This window comes from Scyliorhinus torazame, chromosome 16 (genome assembly GCF_047496885.1).
Source record: "Scyliorhinus torazame isolate Kashiwa2021f chromosome 16, sScyTor2.1, whole genome shotgun sequence".
NCBI lineage: Eukaryota > Metazoa > Chordata > Chondrichthyes > Carcharhiniformes > Scyliorhinidae > Scyliorhinus > Scyliorhinus torazame.
In genome coordinates this window covers 136,878,436-136,896,872 of record NC_092722.1, presented here as the reverse complement: position 1 = coordinate 136,896,872, position 18,437 = coordinate 136,878,436, and the positions used below count along the sequence as shown (strand labels likewise).

At 48.5% G+C, this 18,437-nt stretch overlaps 1 protein-coding gene across 1 annotated transcript in view; it reads left to right on the top strand.

The window, feature by feature from the left end:
• The first annotated feature begins 6,166 nt into the window (after positions 1-6,166).
• adgra1b (adhesion G protein-coupled receptor A1b) overlaps positions 6,167-18,437 on the top strand; it is an 827,468-nt gene continuing 815,197 nt past the window's right edge. Inside the window, exon 1 of the mRNA XM_072479133.1 lies at positions 6,167-7,173. Coding sequence (XP_072335234.1) covers positions 6,956-7,173 — 218 coding nt within the window. The 5' untranslated portion in view covers positions 6,167-6,955. The remainder of the gene's footprint in view (positions 7,174-18,437) is intronic.

The following is an 18,437-nucleotide window of genomic DNA, read 5'->3' as shown; positions in this document are numbered from 1 at the left end:
CCCCTAGAACCGGTTCCACTGTCCCAAAAATTTGAATCCCTCCCTCCTGCACCATCTCTCAAGCCACATATTCATCCTGACTATTCTTGAATTTCTACTCTGACTGTCTCGTGGCACTGGTAGCAAGTCTGAGATTACTGCCTTTGAGGTCCTACTTTTTAACTTATCTCCTAACTCCCTAAATTCTGATTGTAGGACCTCATCCCGTTGTGTACCTTTATCGCTGGTGCCCATATGCACCACGACAACTGGCTGTTCACCCTCCCCCTTCAATATGTCCTGCAGCCTATCTGAGACATCCCTGACCCGTGCACCCGGGAGCCAACATACCATTCGGGAGTCTCATTTTCGACCACAGAAACACCTGTCTACTCCCCTTACGATCCCTATGACTATAGCCCTGCCAGTCTTTTTCCCGCCCTTCTGTGCAGCAGAGCCAGCCACGGTGCCATGAGCCTGGCTACTACTGCCATCCCCTGGTGAGTCATCTCCCTCAACAGTGTCCAAAACGGTATACCTGTTTTGGAGGGAGATGACCGCAGGGGACACCTGCACTGCGTTCCTGCTCTTTCTCTGCCTTTTGGTCACCCATTCCCTGTCTCCCTCACCAACCCTAATCTGCGGTGTGACCAACTCACTGAACGTGCGATCCACGACCTCCTCAGCATCGCAGATGCTCCAAAGTGAGTCCATCCACAGCTCCAGAGCTGTCATGCGGTCTAACAGGAGCTGCAGCTGGACACACTTCCCGCACATGAAGGAGTCAGGGGCATCGGCCGGGTCCCTGAACTCCCACATTGAGCACGAGGAGCATAACACGGGTCTGGGATCTCCTGCCATTTTTACACTTTACCTTAACTGATTACAAATATATCAGATAATGAATAAGTGAAAGGAATAATGATTTTACTTACCAATCACAATATTTACCAACCCATGAAGAGTTAAATTGCTCCCAGCTACTTACCTTCCCGACAGGCCCCTGGCCACTGCTCCCGCCGAAAATCTGAAGGCCGCTTCTCCTGCAAGGTAAGTTGTTAAAGGGTAAACTTACCTTCCCGACAGACCCCTGGCCACAGCTCCCGCTGGAAATCTGAAGCTATAACTTGCGGATAAAAGAAAAAGGAAAGAGATAGCTTACCTGATATTCACTCACCCCCTTAGGTTAGAGGAGGTGGAAGGGTGGGAGACACTACAAGTGTAGTGTCTCGGGTTTAGCAACCGCCCAACTGAAATAGAGGTAAAAATCAAACACTTTCGCACATACCTGATTCCCAAGCAGCACTCCGGCTCCCTTTTTCTCACCCGCTCCCGGAAATGAAGGCCGCTGGAACCTGGGGGCAAGTTTAAACACGTACCTTAATCCCAAGCTGCACTCGCTGCGCTCCGGCTCCCTCTCTCTCTCCTGCTTGCGAAACATGAAGGCCACTAGAACCTGGGGGCAAGTTTAAACACGTACCTTAATCCCAAGCTGCACTCACTGCGCTCCGGCTCCCTCTCTCTCTCCCGCTTGCGAAACATGAAGGCCGCTGGAACCTGAGTCAGGGAGGTTTTAGCTGCAGGGTTAGGTTCCAGGGTCAGGAAGGTTTTAGCTGCAGGGTTAAGTTCCAGGGTCAGGACGGTTTTAGCTGCAGGGTTAGGTTCCAGGGATTGGAAGGTTTTAGCTGCAGGGTTAAGTTCCAGGGTCAGGACGGTTTTAGCTGCAGGGTTAGGTTCCAGGGTCAGGACGGTTTTAGCTGCAGGGTTAGGTTCCAGGGATTGGAAGGTTTTAGCTGCAGGGTTAGGTTTCTGGGTCAGGAAGGTTTTAGCTGCAGGGATAGGTTCCAGGGTCAGGAAGGCTTTAGCTGCAGTGTTACGTTCCAGGGTCAGGAAGGATTTAGCTGCAGAGTTAAGTTCCAGGGTCAGGAAGGTTTTAGCTGCAGGGTTAGGTTCCCAGATAAGGAAGGTTTTAGCTGCAGGGTTAGGTTCCTGGGTCAGGAAGGTTTTAGCTGCAGGGTTAGGTTCCTGGGTCAGGAAGGTTTTAGCTGCAGGGATAGATTGCAGGGTCAGGAAGACTTTAGCTGCAGAGTTAAGTTCCAGGGTCAGGAAGGTTTTAGCTGCAGAGTTAAGTTCCAGGGTCAGGAAGGTTTTAGCTGCAGGTTTAGATTCCAGGGTCAGGAAGGTTTGAGCTGCAGGGTTAGGATCCGGAGATTGGAAGGTTTTAGCTGCAGGGTTAGGTTCCAGGGTTAAGACGGTTGTAGCTGCAGAGTTAAGTTCCAGGGTCAGGAAGGCTTTAGCTGCAGGATTAGATTCCAGGATCAGGAAGGTTTTAGCTGCAGGGTTAGATTCCAGGGTCAGGAAGACTTTAGCTGCAGAGTTAAGTTCCAGGGTCAGGAAGGTTTTAGCTGCAGGGTTAGATTCCAGGGTCAGGAAGGTTTTAGCTGCAGAGTTAAGTTCCAGGGTCAGGAAGGTTTTAGCTGCAGGATTAGATTCCAGGGTCAGGAAAGTTTCAGCTGCAGACTTAGATTCCAGGGTCAGGAAGACTTTAGCTGCAGAGTTAAGTTCCAGGGTCAGGAAGGTTTTAGCTGCAGGATTAGATTCCAGGGTCAGGAAGGTTTTAGCTGCAGGGTTAGATTCCAGGGTCAGGAAGGTTTTAGCTGCAGAGTTAAGTTCCAGGGTCAGGAAGGTTTTAGCTGCAGGATTAGATTCCAGGGTCAGGAAGGTTTTAGCTGCAGGCTTAGATTCCAGGGTCAGGAAGGTTTTAGCGGCAGGGTTAAGTTCCAGAGTCAGGAAGGTTTTAGCTGCAGGGTTAAGTTCCAGGGTCAGGAAGGTTTTAGCTGCAGGGTTGGTTCCAGTGTCAGGACAGTTTTAGCTGCAGGATTAGATTCCAGGGTCAGGACAGTTTTAGCTGCAGGGTTAGGTTCCAGAGTCAGGATGGTTTTAGCTGCAGGGTTAGGTTCCTGAGTCAGGAAGGTCTTAGCTGCAGGGTTAGGTTCCAGGATCAGGATGGTTTTAGCTGCAGGGTTAGGTTCCAGAGTCAGGAAGGTCTTAGCTGCAGGGTTAGATTCCAGGGTCAGGAAGGTTTTAGCTGCAGGGTTAGGTTCCAGGGTCAGGATGGTTTTAGCTGCAGGGTTAGGTTCCAGAGTCAGGAAGGTCTTAGCTGCAGGGTTAGGTTCCAGGATCAGGATGGTTTTAGCTGCAGGGTTAGGTTCCAGGGTCAGGATGGTTTTAGCTGCAGGGTTAGGTTCCAGAGTCAGGAAGGTCTTTGCTGCAGGGTTAGGTTCCAGGGTCAGGAAGGTTTCAGCTGCAGGGTTAGGTTTCAAGGTCAGGAAGGTTTTAGCTGCAGGGTTAAGTTCCAGGGTCAGGAAGGTTTTAGCTGCAGGGTTAAGTTCCAGGGTCAGGAAGATTTTAGCTGCAGGGTTAGGTTCCAGGGTCAGGAAGGTTTCAACTGCAGGGTTAGGTTTCTGCGTCAGGATGGGTTTTAGCTGCAGGGTTTAGTTCCAGGGTCAGGAAGGTTTTTGCTGCAGGGTTAAGTTCCAGGTTAGGAAGGTTTTAGCTGCAGGGTTAGGTTCCAAGGTCCGGAAGGCTTTAGCTGTAGGGTTAAGTTCCAGGGTCTGGAACGGTTGAGCTGCAGGGTTAAGTTCCAGGTTAGGAAGGTTTTAGCTGCAGGGTTAAGCTCCAGGGTCTGGAAGGGTTGAGCTGCAGGGTTAAGTTCCAGGTCCGGACGGTTTTAGCTGCAGTGTTAGGTTCCAAGGTCCGCAAGGCTTTAGCTGCAGGGTTAAGTTCCAGGGTCAAGAAGGGTTGAGCTGCAGGGTTACGTTCTAGGGTCTGGAAGGGTTGAGCTGCAGGGTTAAGTTCCAGGGTCAGGAAGGGTTGAGCTGCAGGGTTATGTTCCAGGTTAGGAAGGTTTTAGCTGCAGTGTTAGGTTCCAAGGTCCGCAAGGCTTTAGCTGCAGGGTTAGGTTCCAGGGTCAGGAAGGGTTGAGCTGCAGGGTTAGGTTCCAGGGTCAGGAAGGATTTAGCTGCAGGGTTAAGTTCCAGGGTCAGGAAGATTTTAGCTGCAGGGTTAGGTTCCAGGGTCAGGAAGGGTTGAGCTGCAGGGTTAGGTTCCAGGGTCAGGAAGGATTTAGCTGCAGGGTTAAGTTCCAGGGTCAGGAAGATTTTAGCTGCAGGGTTAGGTTCCAGGGTCAGGAAGGTTTCAACTGCAGGGTTAGGTTTCTGCGTCAGGATGGGTTTTAGCTGCAGGGTTTAGTTCCAGGGTCAGGAAGGTTTTTGCTGCAGGGTTAAGTTCCAGGTTAGGAAGGTTTTAGCTGCAGGGTTAGGTTCCAAGGTCCGGAAGGCTTTAGCTGTAGGGTTAAGTTCCAGGGTCTGGAACGGTTGAGCTGCAGGGTTAAGTTCCAGGTTAGGAAGGTTTTAGCTGCAGGGTTAAGCTCCAGGGTCTGGAAGGGTTGAGCTGCAGGGTTAAGTTCCAGGTCCGGACGGTTTTAGCTGCAGTGTTAGGTTCCAAGGTCCGCAAGGCTTTAGCTGCAGGGTTAAGTTCCAGGGTCAAGAAGGGTTGAGCTGCAGGGTTACGTTCTAGGGTCTGGAAGGGTTGAGCTGCAGGGTTAAGTTCCAGGGTCAGGAAGGTTTTAGCTGCAGTGTTAGGTTCCAAGGTCCGCAAGGCTTTAGCTGCAGGGTTAGGTTCCAGGGTCAGGAAGGGTTGAGCTGCAGGGTTAAATTCCAGGTTAGGAAGGTTTTAGCTGCAGGGTTAAGCTCCAGGGTCTGGAAGGTTTTTGCTGCAGGATTAGGTTCCAGGGTCAGGAAGGGTTTCGCTGTAGGGTTAGGTTCCAGGGTCAGGAAGGATTTAGCTGCAGGGTTAGGTTCCCGAGTCAGGAAAGATTTAGCTGCAGGGTTAAGTTCCAGGGTCTGGAAGGTTTTTGCTGCAGGGTTAGGTTCCCGAGTCAGGAAGGATTTAGCTGCAGGGTTAGGTTCCAGGGATTGGAAGGTTTTAGCTGCAGGGTTAAGTTCCAGGGTCAGGAAGGGTTTGGCTGCAGGGTTAAGTTCCAGGTTGGGAAAGTTTTAGCTGCAGGGTTAGGTTCCAAGGTCAGGAAGGTTTTAGCTGCAGGGTTAGGTTCCTGGGTCAGGAAGGTTTTTGCTGCAGGGTTAGGTTCCCGAGTCAGGAAGGTTTTAGCTGCAGGGTTCAGTTCCAGGGTCAGGAAGATTTTAGCTGCAGGGTTAGTCCAGGGTCAAAGCTTGGGTTGTTTTGCTCAGAGTAAATGAGTTTGAGGGCAATTTGATTGAGATGTAAAATGCTCTGAAAGGCTTAGATAAGTCATACAAGGGAAATCTGTTCCCATCAAATGTTGGCAAAGAAGTCGAGGACTGACGGGGGAGCACTGCAGAGTCTGCATGGAGCTTCTTCTGTGCCATTATATTTCTGACAGCAAGGTCCGAATGAAACAACGCCCAGATCACCTATTTTAGTGATGCTGCTCCCGTGGCAAAATTATTCAATAAGGATTGGTAACATTTTAAGCCCAGTAAAGAATAAAATGGCTGTTTTCAAAATTTCAGCATGTTGAAAACAAACATAAAACATCCTCCTGATTGCCCCAAGGTGGTATTTTATGAGTGCTTGGACAATGTGTTAAGGGCCGATATTTAATGGCAACATAATCTGTTCACGTAAAAAGCTGCCAAAGACGAGAGTCGCCACTATGACTGGTGCGGTTAAAGTTTCCGGGGTTCTGCTGGATCGCATAGTTTAAAGGACAGTTTAAAGAACTTCCCTGCAATCGAGTATAAAAACTGCCTCTCAATGTTGTGGCAAGACGAGAGGTAGAAAGAGAGAGAGTTTCCCAGGCCGTTTAAAGCTGCGTGCGGTTATTATTGAGTTTTGAGCAGTGATCGAGTGCCGATCCCAGGGAATGACACCGGACAGCTGTGGCTGATGTGGGTCACGGTGCAGACAGAGATACAGCTCAGGAATTCGCCACTGTATCCTTTCCCGTACAGTCACGTGAAACACACACACACAGACAAAACAAAGTTTCCTTTTGTGCAACCGGACGCTTTCTGCTCTGGTTGATGAACTCTGCTGGGTGAACATTGCTGAAGTTAAATCTAAACAATGCCGAAGGGGACATGGCCACAGCAGTGAACCATTGCAAAGTCCAGCCAAGTTGTCTCCTTCCTCCCCCCCTCCACAAGGGAAGCCGGCAGAAAGGTGCCCTGTCACTTTAAGGCTGACTGACTGACTGCAGGCTGGGCCAGTGGACTGAGGGCCACTTGCTGCTGCTCTCCCACTCAACCGGGGAGGGCTGAGCACATCTGGATCAGGCTGGCAGCACGGCACAGCTCCCCCCACCCCAGGCTGGACCTGTTGTGGGTGATGTGTGTGGAGCATTAACCTCCGGCTATATCAGCCAGGGGAGCGTTCAGCCCGGGAACCTTTACCCGCGGGTGGGGGGGAGAATATCTCCCACCGGGGCCGTGCAAGGGGAATAAAGGGAGCGACGTGTCTCCAGCCCAGTGCCGCCTGCAGTGACTGGAGACAGCGGCAGAGAGTGGGGCGGAAAGCAGCCCCGTGTGTGGGAGAGGCTGCGGCTGGCCAGCCGCGCTGCAGCTGGAAGGGGCCGGGCGTAGGGGAGAGCTGCAGGTAACCACCACATTGGCAGCTTGGGTGCCCGAGGCTGTGCCCTGAACTAGTGTGGCACCCCGCTCGCCATCCAGTGGCAGGCACACAGACCACCAAAGCTCAGCGCCGACAATGTGAGCCCAGTGGCTCCCCCCACCCCTCTCCGAGGCGCTCGCCAGCAATTCTGATTCAACAGTTGGCAAAGAAAAGTCATTAGATGAGATCCGTCACTTTGGGAAGTGTGCAGCCTGTCAGAGGCACAGGCACTGACCTAACCCAGTCTCAGGGATCCTGGTGAAATGAGCAGTCCGCTGGACGTTGGACCAGGAGCAGAGGGATCAGTCACAAGGCTCGATTCACCATGAAACTCTTGTACTTGGTGCATTTAATCGCCGGATTGTTCGGGAACACAGCCGGGAATAGAAACTGCCCTGACTTGATCATAGATAGCTGCAGCTGTGCCAGTGAGCGCTCCAAGGGACCCAGCCGACAGATCATCCGCATCAAAGTGGCGTGCAGCCATGGAGAGTTGTTAGAAACTTTGCAATCCAGCCTCCTGCCTAACCAAACCGTAACGCTGTAAGTACTTGAGTTTCCTTTCTCCGTCGGCAATCGCATCGAGGTGCCCCCTACAACCCAGAACTCTGAAATAACTGCATGGTTGAACAGCACACTGCAAATCCTCAATGCCCGCAGCCTGTCCAAGGGGTTCTTTAACAATTGGGACCCACTACCTGCGCCTGCCAGCAGGCTTCTCACGTGTGAACAGATGGCACCAGTGGGCAACCCTTTCTAGAAATGTTCCATGTTGTCCATATAACTTAGGGGTTACTTAAACGGTCTCTCTCTCTCTAGTAAGAAGCGTACTCCACAAATAGTGCTCCTGAACCTTGGTTATGTTATCCAACTGAGAACCCTTTCCCCAGAGATTCCCATATTTTTCGGTGTATCCACACCGCTGGATATCTGGACAGTTAAAATTAACCTATAATCGTCGCAGCCTGTCAATGCTGGAACAGGACTGGAGTTAACATTTGCTGGGTGTGAACTGGTGTGGGCTGACCTTCTGACAAGGGTCCTACTCCACTCGGCTATCGGACATAACAGCGATTCATTATATTCTAATAAAACTGTTTTCTGTTGACAGCGAGTGGTGATATTAATGCAGCCTTGCATGTTTTAAGTTTCTTATTCTTTCTTTGCTGCTTTCATTATCTCTTCCCTGATTCCTTTCTTTGAATTCGAATCTCTGCTGCCCTGAACTCCCAAATCTTTGCCCCTGGTCGCAGTGTCATTGCCTTTCACTCAATAATTATCATGCTACACGTTTTCTGCCTCTTGTTCCCTCTGTAGCCCTCACTCCCTTACCTTTCTCTTCTGCTCCTGTTTAACTGTCAATCCATTTGCCTCTGATTTTAATTCCTAATCAGACTGCTGTTAACTGCTGGCGACACTGAGCAAGTTCTTGCGACAGTTTCCCTTAAGGTGAAATTCACTTTCATGGCAACACCTGGCACTTTAATTGGTCAAATAATGAACTGACTCTGAAGTTCCCTATTATTACCTCTTCTTCTCTATGTCTCGATTCTGTTTTAAGGTGCCCCTTAACACTTAGCTCTATGGCCAAGCGTTTGGTCACCTCTTTCTCTTTAAACTGACAGTGGCAATTTTGTCTAATCGCCGACGGTTTTGGACATTTTCTCATATTAAAATACACATTGCTGCTATCTAACTCTATGACACACGGAGGGAATAGGAACCAGGGTTCCACCTTGATTACAAACTTAGCACAATAGGTATTTTGGTTTACAAAGAAAGCCATAAAGGAAAGTTTGCCCCTGTCTGAAATTGAATGGTGATGCTACATCCATTATCCTCCAGAACATGGTACTGATAGTAAAGAAGAATTAAACATTATGATCCTACAGTGCCAAATTATTGAAGGCCTTTCTGCATGCTGTGAATTTATGAAAGTAGATACCTCTATTACATGCAAATACCCAGGGGTTTTATGTACATTTTAGAATTTTGCATCTTTAATAAATCCTTCTCATTTGTTCCCCCACTCCCAGCATGCCCCCAGAAAATAGCAAATACACTGAGAGGATAGGATTTGGCTGAATACTGTGCGGCTGCTTATGTTACTCATTAGACACTAAGAGATTTGTTTGTGATCTAGGGTTACTAACACTTTAATTCCCCCCGTCCCGACGACAAGGAAGTAAATCATTTTAACCCAGCGCTTATCCAAGTAGCACAGTGATCATGGTGATCACTTGTATACATGTGTTTCTTGATGTTATATTTACATGCTCCATCATTCCTCATTTTGTGCACTTTAATATTGTCATATTTTGGAACACATTTCTACATTTCTGAAGAGTAATTTGCCTAGAAATAATACTAGGTTCTGCATCTTGTACTTTAAGGAATGCCTATGAAGCAATGAGATGATTATGGAGAATCCAAGTATTTCTTTTAATTGACTGGCGTTCTGTAAGGTTGTCTTTGGGATTTTAATGGGAGTGTGTGGCTGACTAAAGGTGCTGTCTTTATTATTCCCTTTTAAAGAAACAGTAGCACAGGATGATTTACATGCTATGAGAATCTTGTTGAATTCTATCACCAGATATCTCCCTTACATCGACATTATTTGTAAAAGTGTTTATGTCTCGCTATAAATATCTTTTTGAAAAAATTGTTTCCATTTCTAAATAACTAAACTTCCAAAGGTGTGAACAAATAGTAGAAACTATTGAGATTACTCCTCATACTGAAATCTCTTAAATCCCAAGCGGCATGATCATACACCAGAAATAAAGACAATTTGATTAAGCTTTAAATATTATATCAAAAACAGTATATAGGCAATATAAATAATAAACATATGACTTGTGATGAACTTTAGAGAACTTGTAATTCTGAGCCAGTCTGTATGATCATACACTACTTTTATTGTTCATAGTTAGCTGATCCGTTTGACCAAAAACTTGAATTCTAACTCACACTATAGTATTTACTACTCTATTCAGTGAGAGTATTTTGTATGGTCCGCCTATAAGTGAGGGAATTGTAAACATTTTACTTAATCGATAATTATATCTAATTATATCCGCAATAACTTTTTTTTGTAGTTGTGTGCAGACGTCATGAGTAACTGGTAGACATCGTGAGTAACTGATAGAATCATTGCTTTGTTGATTGTTTCTGGTTTTCCTTCTCAGGTCCATGGCCAGCACGTGTCCTGAGGCTAATTACTCATCTTTATGTTTCCTTTTGCACACTGCATTAAATATGTTTCTCTCAGCAAACTGTCCAAGCACTTCTCTATTTGCTTCAACACATTTGCCTATCCTACTCGTGCTCTTGCTTTCTCTCCCTTCAGCTTTTTTAATGTAAAATGTTGTATCTCATTGTGTTTGGTCAGTTGCTGGCCAACCAATTAGACTAAAACGTGACTTCTGAATTCTCAGCAGCCAACATATTGCAAAACTAACATCTCCATTTTTGGTTTATCACAAAAATACTGAGAGGAAAAAGTCCCCAAAGGGATGCAACAGCTTTTATTCTGTCTTTGGAGATGCAGGACTGTATGACTACAATAATAATTCCCTATGTATTTTACAGTAATAATCCCCATGCGTTTTGCAGTAATAATCCCTACGTGTTTTGCAGTAATAATCCCGATATGTTTCGCAATAATAATTCCCATGTGTTTTGCAGTAATGATCTATTTTGAATTAACATTCAAAAGATTAATTTATTTAAAAAATATAATATGAAGGATTGCTAAATTTATAGATCACCTTCACTTTGTGTCTCAGTTCCTGTGGTAAGGTCGACGTACATGCATCGTGAAGTAATGTACTATTCAGACTGAATGGTACCTCCCCCTCCTAAATAGTTTTACAAAAATTGACAAAGAGAAAATATATATCTTACTCATGAAGGTCAATTATGAGAAACGTCGTAAGGATTGCACAGATGCTCTAAGAGATAAAAATGAAAAATAGATGTCGAACTAAAGTCAGCCAGTTGCCTGGCTTTTTTTTTTATTTTAAATTTTATTTGATTTATTATTGTCACATGTATTAGTATACAATGAAAAGTATTGTTTCTTGCATGCTGCACAAATAATGCATACCGTACATAGGGAAGGAGAGACTGCAGAATATAATGTTACTTTAATGTATCTTTAATGTACAAAATGGAAAATAAGACATGTACAGTTCATGAAACTAAACAGTTAACTTAATTAGCAATGGTCCAATTATACATATGTGTCCCTATTTTCCTTTATTTTTGTGCTTATGAATTTGAAGGATAATAGGGCACTTCAGTTCCACATGATTATTAATAACATCCCGTTCTACCTCAGTCACCTCTTTTTTGTGTCTTTAATTTGTTCCATTGTTTGTACAACATCCAGGACTCAATGAGCAGAAATTTTGACCGCAACTAAATATTGGAACACGGCAACCATCGTCTTCGATCCCTACCATAAGTGCCATTCCCCAGCCAATGGCTCCATGCCAAATGTCCCTGGCAATTGCTTGAGGCAGAACCGGGTCATTTGCAACCTTGGTATCATATTTGGGTTTTCAGTCGCATCAATTTCATCATTAAGACTGTCTACCACAATCTTCGTAAATATTACCTGACTCCACTTTTGCCTCAAGCTTGTCTGCTGCTCGAACCCTCATCTATAATCTATGTGTTTGTTAGCTCCACATTTGACTATTCCAATGCACTCATGGCAGCCCCCATCTTCCACCCACCATAAACTTAAGCTCATTCCTAACTCTTGCTGCCCATATATAAACTTTCTTCAAGTCCTGTTCACCTTTTGGTTGAGCAATGCATCTAGTTTTGAAATTCTCATTCTTGGTGCAAACCCTTCCATTGCATCACCTGTCCTCATCTCTGTAATCTCCTCCAGCCCTACAAACATCTGAGATCCCCGCCTTCCTCCAAATCTGGTCCCTTGTGCATCCTTGATTTTAATTGTTCCACCAATGGCAACCATGCCTTCAGCTGCTTCTGAACTTCCCCCTTAAACCTCTTTGCTTCTCTGCCTCTCTCCTTTTATATACTTCTCAAAAACAAGATTTTTAACCTTTAGGTTTTTCATAATCTGCCTGAATATCTTCCTTTGAGGTTGTATGTTAAATTTTGTTTCATAATCACACCTGTGAATCACCTCAAGACATTATGCCACTTTAAAAAAACCTGTAAATGTAAGGTGTTGTTGATGCTGCTGGAGAACGGAACTCTTCTTATTTCAGGCGCCAGCATCAAGCATGCAAGGCTTCCTTGTTTTAGTAACATGTTGCAGTACAACATTAAAATAATGTCCTCAACTATAATAGTGTGACATTTCTCATATCGGCCATTGTTTGACCTGTCTAACTGATATTGCCTATTAAGAAGTTTTATGCTGAGGGCCAACATTGTCATTGGAACTAGTTGCACGCTATATTTTCATTCATAGGTCCAAGTTGAGTTTGAACTCAAATCCTAGCCCATTGCCCAGTCCACTGCATCATCCAGTTGTCCCTTAAAGTTGCCCAAGATAATTATGGCCAATTGCAGAACCTACTGGAGGAACCAGGCACAATATATTTATTCACCTGTCTCCTTGTGAATCAAAATTATTCCCTTGCTCTATCACTAGGATCTGCAGACACTTATCAGTAAAAGCACTCGATGAACTTGTCAAAAATAGTGGGTACTCACCTATTGTATTGCTGAATGTTTTCCTTTCTTCCTACCACACTCTCCACATCCCCACCCCCAGTCAAATGAAATAGCCTATTAGCTGATTGAGATACTGAGGTTCATTATGACAAGTTCATTGCAATTGGCTGCTTCACTGTTCTCACCAGTGAAATCATATTGCATGAGTTATGATCTTCAAAATAATGAACCTTTGTTGGCCGTAGGAATGGATTAAAGAAGGGAAGTTGTTTTGTTTTAAAGACATTTTAGAAAAAAGTATCAAATGTGATCATATGATTCTTTTAAAACATAAAAGGTGTTTACTGTGTGCACCATATTTAAAGGAAATGTTACTGCATTACTGAATTAGTGCATTTTAAAAATCATTCATAGGACGTGGGTGCCGGTGGCGAGGACAGCATTTATTGCTCACTCCTAATTGCCCTTGAACAGGAAGTGGTGAGCGGCCTTCTTGAAGTGCTGCAGTCCCAGTGGTGTATGCACACCCACAGAGCTGTCAGGGAGGGAGTTCCAGAATTTTGACTCAGTGTCAGTGAAGGAGCAGCGATATATTTCAAGTCAGGATGGTGCGTGTCTTGGAGGGGAACCTGCATGTCATGGTGTTCCCATGCTTCTGCTCCTCTTGTCTTTCTGGGTGGCAGAGGTCTTGGATTTCGAAGGTTCTGTCAAATGAGCCTTGGTAAGCTCCTGTAGATGTTACACACCACAGCCATGGTGCATCAGGGAGTGAATTTTTAAGGTGGTGGATGTCATGCCAACCAAGCGGGTTGCTTTGGTTTAGTTGGTGTTGAGGTTGTTGGAGCTGCAATCATCCAGGAATATGGACAGTATACCTTCGGACTCCTGATTTGTGCCTTGTAGATGGTGGACAGTCTTTGGGGAGTCAGGCGGTGGGTTACTCACTGCAGAATTCCCAGGCTGGGTCAAATTATATATGGCAAACCTTGACAAGTTATCACATTCTGCTCTTGTCATACTAGTCACTGGTTCTAAGTCAAAAATAATTATTTCTTCTGGTGGAATTGTTTTCTCCCCTGTTTGCAAGCTTTATCCTCTGCAGTTTATGCAACTATAATAACCCTCATGAGACCCACAGGGATATATATGGATCAATCTCCCCGTACGACTCAGATAATATGAACTCCTCCGCTAGTTGGCAGTGACCAGTCCAGCTGATTTGCCCTTTAAAAGCTGTTCCGGAATGGGTCCGGCACTTCCGGTGGCCCCAATTGGCCATGTTGCAACCTTTTATTTTATGTTTATGAATTAAATATTGTTTAATTTACCTTTGCAGGCCTTCTGAGCTTTTTTAGCAACATATGCCGAATTCTTGATGATGTTCACGTAAAACTAAATACCATCCAGTCCTATTTGCTTCAAACTCTCATTTGAAAAAATAAGGAGCATATATTGTAACCATACAGCACAATGTAGAGTACCAGTCTTTCAATTCTTATTGCCAAAACAAGGTAGGGCAGCATGGTATCTGTGGTAGTATCAGGTATTGTGGTACGCGAGAGGCTGTAGGCCATTGGGTAAGCCAAGCAGCTTACCCTTGGCTTTTTGGTATGTGGCTCCGCCCTGACAGGCGGGGTATAAGAACAGGTGCCGTCCCAGCAGCCCTCATTCTGTACCGAAGCTGCTGGGGAACAGATCTAGTCTATTAAAGCCTTCAGTGATGATACAACCTCGTCTTCGAGTCTAATTGATCGTGCATCAATTTAATAGGCTACTCTTGAGCTGGAAGAATAGATCTCCGAATCAAGCCAGAGTGCCTACAACTCAGCCCCCACGCGGAGAACTCGGCTCCGATTTATAAGCACTGGCTGGCGTGCTTTAAAGGCTACCTCGAGACGGCCGGAGGCACCCCCTCAGGAAAACAGAAACTTCATCTCCTGCACTCGAGAGTAAGCCCTGGAATCTTCTCCCTCATCGAGGAGGCGGAGGACTATGATGATGCGATCGAACTGTTAAAGGGACATTATATACGCCCTGTAAACCAGGTCTACGCACGTCACCTGCTTGCAACTAGATGGCAAAGCTCCGGGGAATCGCTGGAGGGCTTCTACCGTGCGCTACTGGTGCTGGGCAGAAACTGTGGCTGCCCGCAAGTTTCGGGCAGCGAGCACACGGAACTTCTAATCCGGGATGCCTTCGTAGCAGGTATGAGCTCTTCAGTGATCCGACAAAGGACACCCTGGGACTGAGAGAAGCACGGGCCCTGGCAGGGTCCATGGATGTTGCCTCCAGAAACACGCAGTCCTATGCGCCCGACCGCGCGGCGGCCCCCTGGGCTGCTTGGCATCCCGCAGCGGCTGCCCCACTGACCTTCCCCATGTCCCCGCAGGCCTGTGCTGTAAGACGGCCCGCTAGCTCCGTTGGGCCCCATTGCTTCTTCTGCGGGCAGGCGAAGCACCCCCGCCAGCGCTGCCCAGCCAGCACCTCCACCTGCAAAGGGTGCAGCAAGAAGGGCCATTTTGTGGGAGTCCGCCAAGCACGAGCCGTGGCCGCGGTCTCCAATGACTCCGGACCGCCGCGGCAACCTTCCCTTCAGGCCCCAGGCGGCCAGCACTCACCGCCATCCCCCTATCCGAGGACCACGCCCGACCCACGGCCGTGGCCATCCTGCCCCTCGGACGCCACGCTGGACAGATGGGCGCTGCCATTTTGTCCATCCCCGCCGCCATTTTGTACAACCCCGACCACCATGTGCGATCAATGGGAAACGCCATCTTGGATGGGGCCCCAGGCCCCCAGCACAGCCGACTACATGCTGCCCGATCACAGCCCACAACTGCTCCATCTGGCCTCGGTGACGCTGGACCAAAATCGACCTCGGACACTCGCAACAGCAACGACGACGATCTTCATCAACGGCCATGAGATGTCTTGCCTGATCGACTCTGGGAGCACGGAGAGCTTTATACACCCCGACACGGTAAGGCGCTGTTCATTTGTTACCCACCCTGTAAACCAAAGAATCTCCCTGGCCTCCGGGTCACACTCAGTGGAGATAAAGGGGTTCTGCCTAGCAAACCTCACTGTCCAAGGCAGGAAATTCAACAATTTCCGCCTTTATGTCCTGCCGCACCTCTGCGCGGCTACACCCCTGGGGTTGGACTTCCAATGTAACTTGCAAAGCCTCACTTTTAAATTCGGCGGCCCTTACTGTCTGCGGCCTCGCGACCCTTAAGGTCGACCCGCCTTTCCGGTTTGCGAACCTCACCCCGGATTGCAAACCCGTCGCCACCAGGAGCAGACGGTACAGTGCCTAGGACCGGACCTTCATCAGGTCAGAGGTCCAAAGTCTACTGAGGGAAGGGGTCATTGAAGCTAGCAACAGTCCCTGGAGAGCTCAAGTAGTGGTGGCAAAGACCGGGGAGAAACATAGGATGGTCATTGACGAGTCAGATCATCAATAGGTTTACGCAACTGGATGCGTACCCTCTCCTCCGCATATCCGAACTGGTGAACCGGATCGCGCAATACAAGGTCTTCTCCACGGTGGATCTCAAGTCCGCCTACCATCAGCTACCCCTCCGCACTAGTGACCGCAAGTACACTGCCTTCGAAGCAGATTGGTGACTATACCAATTTTTAAGGATTTCCTTTGGTGTCACTAATGGGGTCTCGGTCTTCCAACGCGAGATGGACCGAATGGTTGACCAGTACGGCTTACGCGCAACGTTCCCATATCTTGATAACGTCACCATCTGCGGCCATGACCAGCAGAACCACGACACCAACCTCCGAAATTTCTCCAGACCGCAAAAGTCCTTAGCTTAACGTACAATAAGGATAAATGCGTCTTTAGCACCGACCGCCAAGCCATTCTCGGCTACGTCGTGCAAAATGGAGTTATAGGCCCCGACCCTGAATGCATGCGCCCCCTTATGGAGTTCCCCCTCCCTCACTGCCCCAAGGCCCTAAAGCGCTGCCTCGGGTTCTTCAGCTATTACGCACAGTGGGTCCCCAACTACGGAGACAAAGCCCGACCCCTAATCCAGTCCACAACCTTCCCCTTGTCAATGGAGGCCCGCCAGGCCTTCTGCCGCATCAAAGCAGACATTGCAAAGACCACGATGCGCGCCATCGATGAGTCCGTCCCCTTCCAGGTCAAGAGCGATGCGTTCGACGTAGCTCTGGCCGCCACCCTCAACCAAGCAGGCAGACCCGTGACCTTCTTCTCCCGTACCCTCCATGCTTCAGAAATTCACCAGTCCTCGGTCGAAAAGGAGGCACAAGCCATAGTAGAAGCTGTGCGACACTGGAGGCATTACCTGGCCAGCAGGAGATTCACTCTCCTCACTGACCAACGGTCGGTAGCGTTCATGTTTGATAATGCACAGCGGGGCAAGATACTGAACGACAAGATCCTGTTGTGGAGGATAGAACTCTCCACCTACAAGTACGAGTTCTTGTACCATTCTGGGAAGCTAAACGAGCCTCCCGATGCCCTGTCCCTCTGCACGTGTGCCACCGCACAAGTGGACCGTCTCCGAGCCCTCCACGAGGACTGCCACCCGGGGGTCACTCGCTTTTCCACTTCATTAAGGCCCGCAACCTGCCCTACTCCATCGAGGAGGTCAGGACAGTCACCAAGGACTGCCAACCCTGTGCGGAGTGCAAACCGCACTTCTACCGGCCAGAGAGGGCGCACCTGATAAAGGCTTCCCGTCCCTTTGAGTGGCTCAGCATGGCCTTCAAAGGCCCCCTCCCCTCCACCGACCGCAACACGTACTTCCTGAACGTGATTGACGAGTACTCCCGGTTCCCGTTCGCCATCCCCTGCCCCGACATGACCACAACTACCGTCATCAAGGCCCTCCAAGGTATCTTTACACTATTCGGGTTCCCCGCGTACATACACAGTGATAGGGGGTCCTCCTTTATGAGCGACGAACTGCATCAATTCCTGCTCAGCAAGGGCATCGCCTAAAGCAGGACGACCAGTTACAACCCCCGGGGAAACGGGCAGGTAGAAAGGGAGGACGGAACGGTCTGGAAGACCGACCTACTGGCCCTACGGTCCAGGAATCTACCAGTCTCCCACTGGCAGGAAGTCCTCCCGGAGTCCCTCCACGCCATTCGGTCGCTGCTCTGTACAACTACCAATCAGACACCTCATGAACGTCTCCTTGTCTTCCCCAGGAAGTCCTCCCCTGGGACCTCTCTCCCAACCCGGCTAGCGACACCGGACCCATCCTGCTTCGGAAGCACGTGCGGCCGCACAAGTCGGACCCGTTGGTCGAGAGGGTCCACCTGCTGCACGCTAACCCCCAGTACGCCTACGTGGCGTTCCCTGACGGCCGGCAAGATACAGTCTCCCTCCGCGACCTGGCGCCCGCTGGAACCCCACGCACACCCGAACGATTACCCCCACCCCCTCCCCCCTCACTGGGGGGGTCGGTCCTACCGCCGCTTATACCTAGGCCATCCCACCCACCGACGCCCCCTACAGGCGCCCCCCTCTCGTGTCAACCATTTGCCCCACAAGCGCCGCCTAGGGGTGACGAAGCTGCCATGGATGACAAAGCCACGCTCCCAGAGTCGCAGACACCCGGACCCCCACCAGAACCACCACAGAGGCTCAGACGATCCAGAAGAACGACCAGGCCACCCGACCGACTGATTGCTACACTGTAACTGTACATGAACACTGACTATATATATATCTTCTACACTTACGGTACCTCCATATCTGATCATACCATGTTCAATGCAATTGTAACCACTGGCCACCATCCCTGCCGGACTCTTTTTTAACAGGGGGTGAATGTGGTAGTATCAGGTATTGCGGTACCCGAGAGGCTGTAAACCATTGGGTAAGCCTAGCAGCTTACCATTGGCTGGTTGGTATGTGTCTCCGCCCTGACAGGCGGGGTATAAGAACCGGTGCCGTTCCAGCAGCCCTCATTCTGTACCGAAGCTGCTGGGGAACAGATCTAGTCTATTAAAGCCTTCAGTTATGATACAACCTCGTCTTTGAGTCTAATTGATCATGCATCAGTATCATAGTGGTTAGCACAGTTGCTTCACAGCTCCAAGGTCCCAGGTTCGATTCCGGGTTGGGTCACTGTCTGTGCTGAGTCTGCACATTCTCC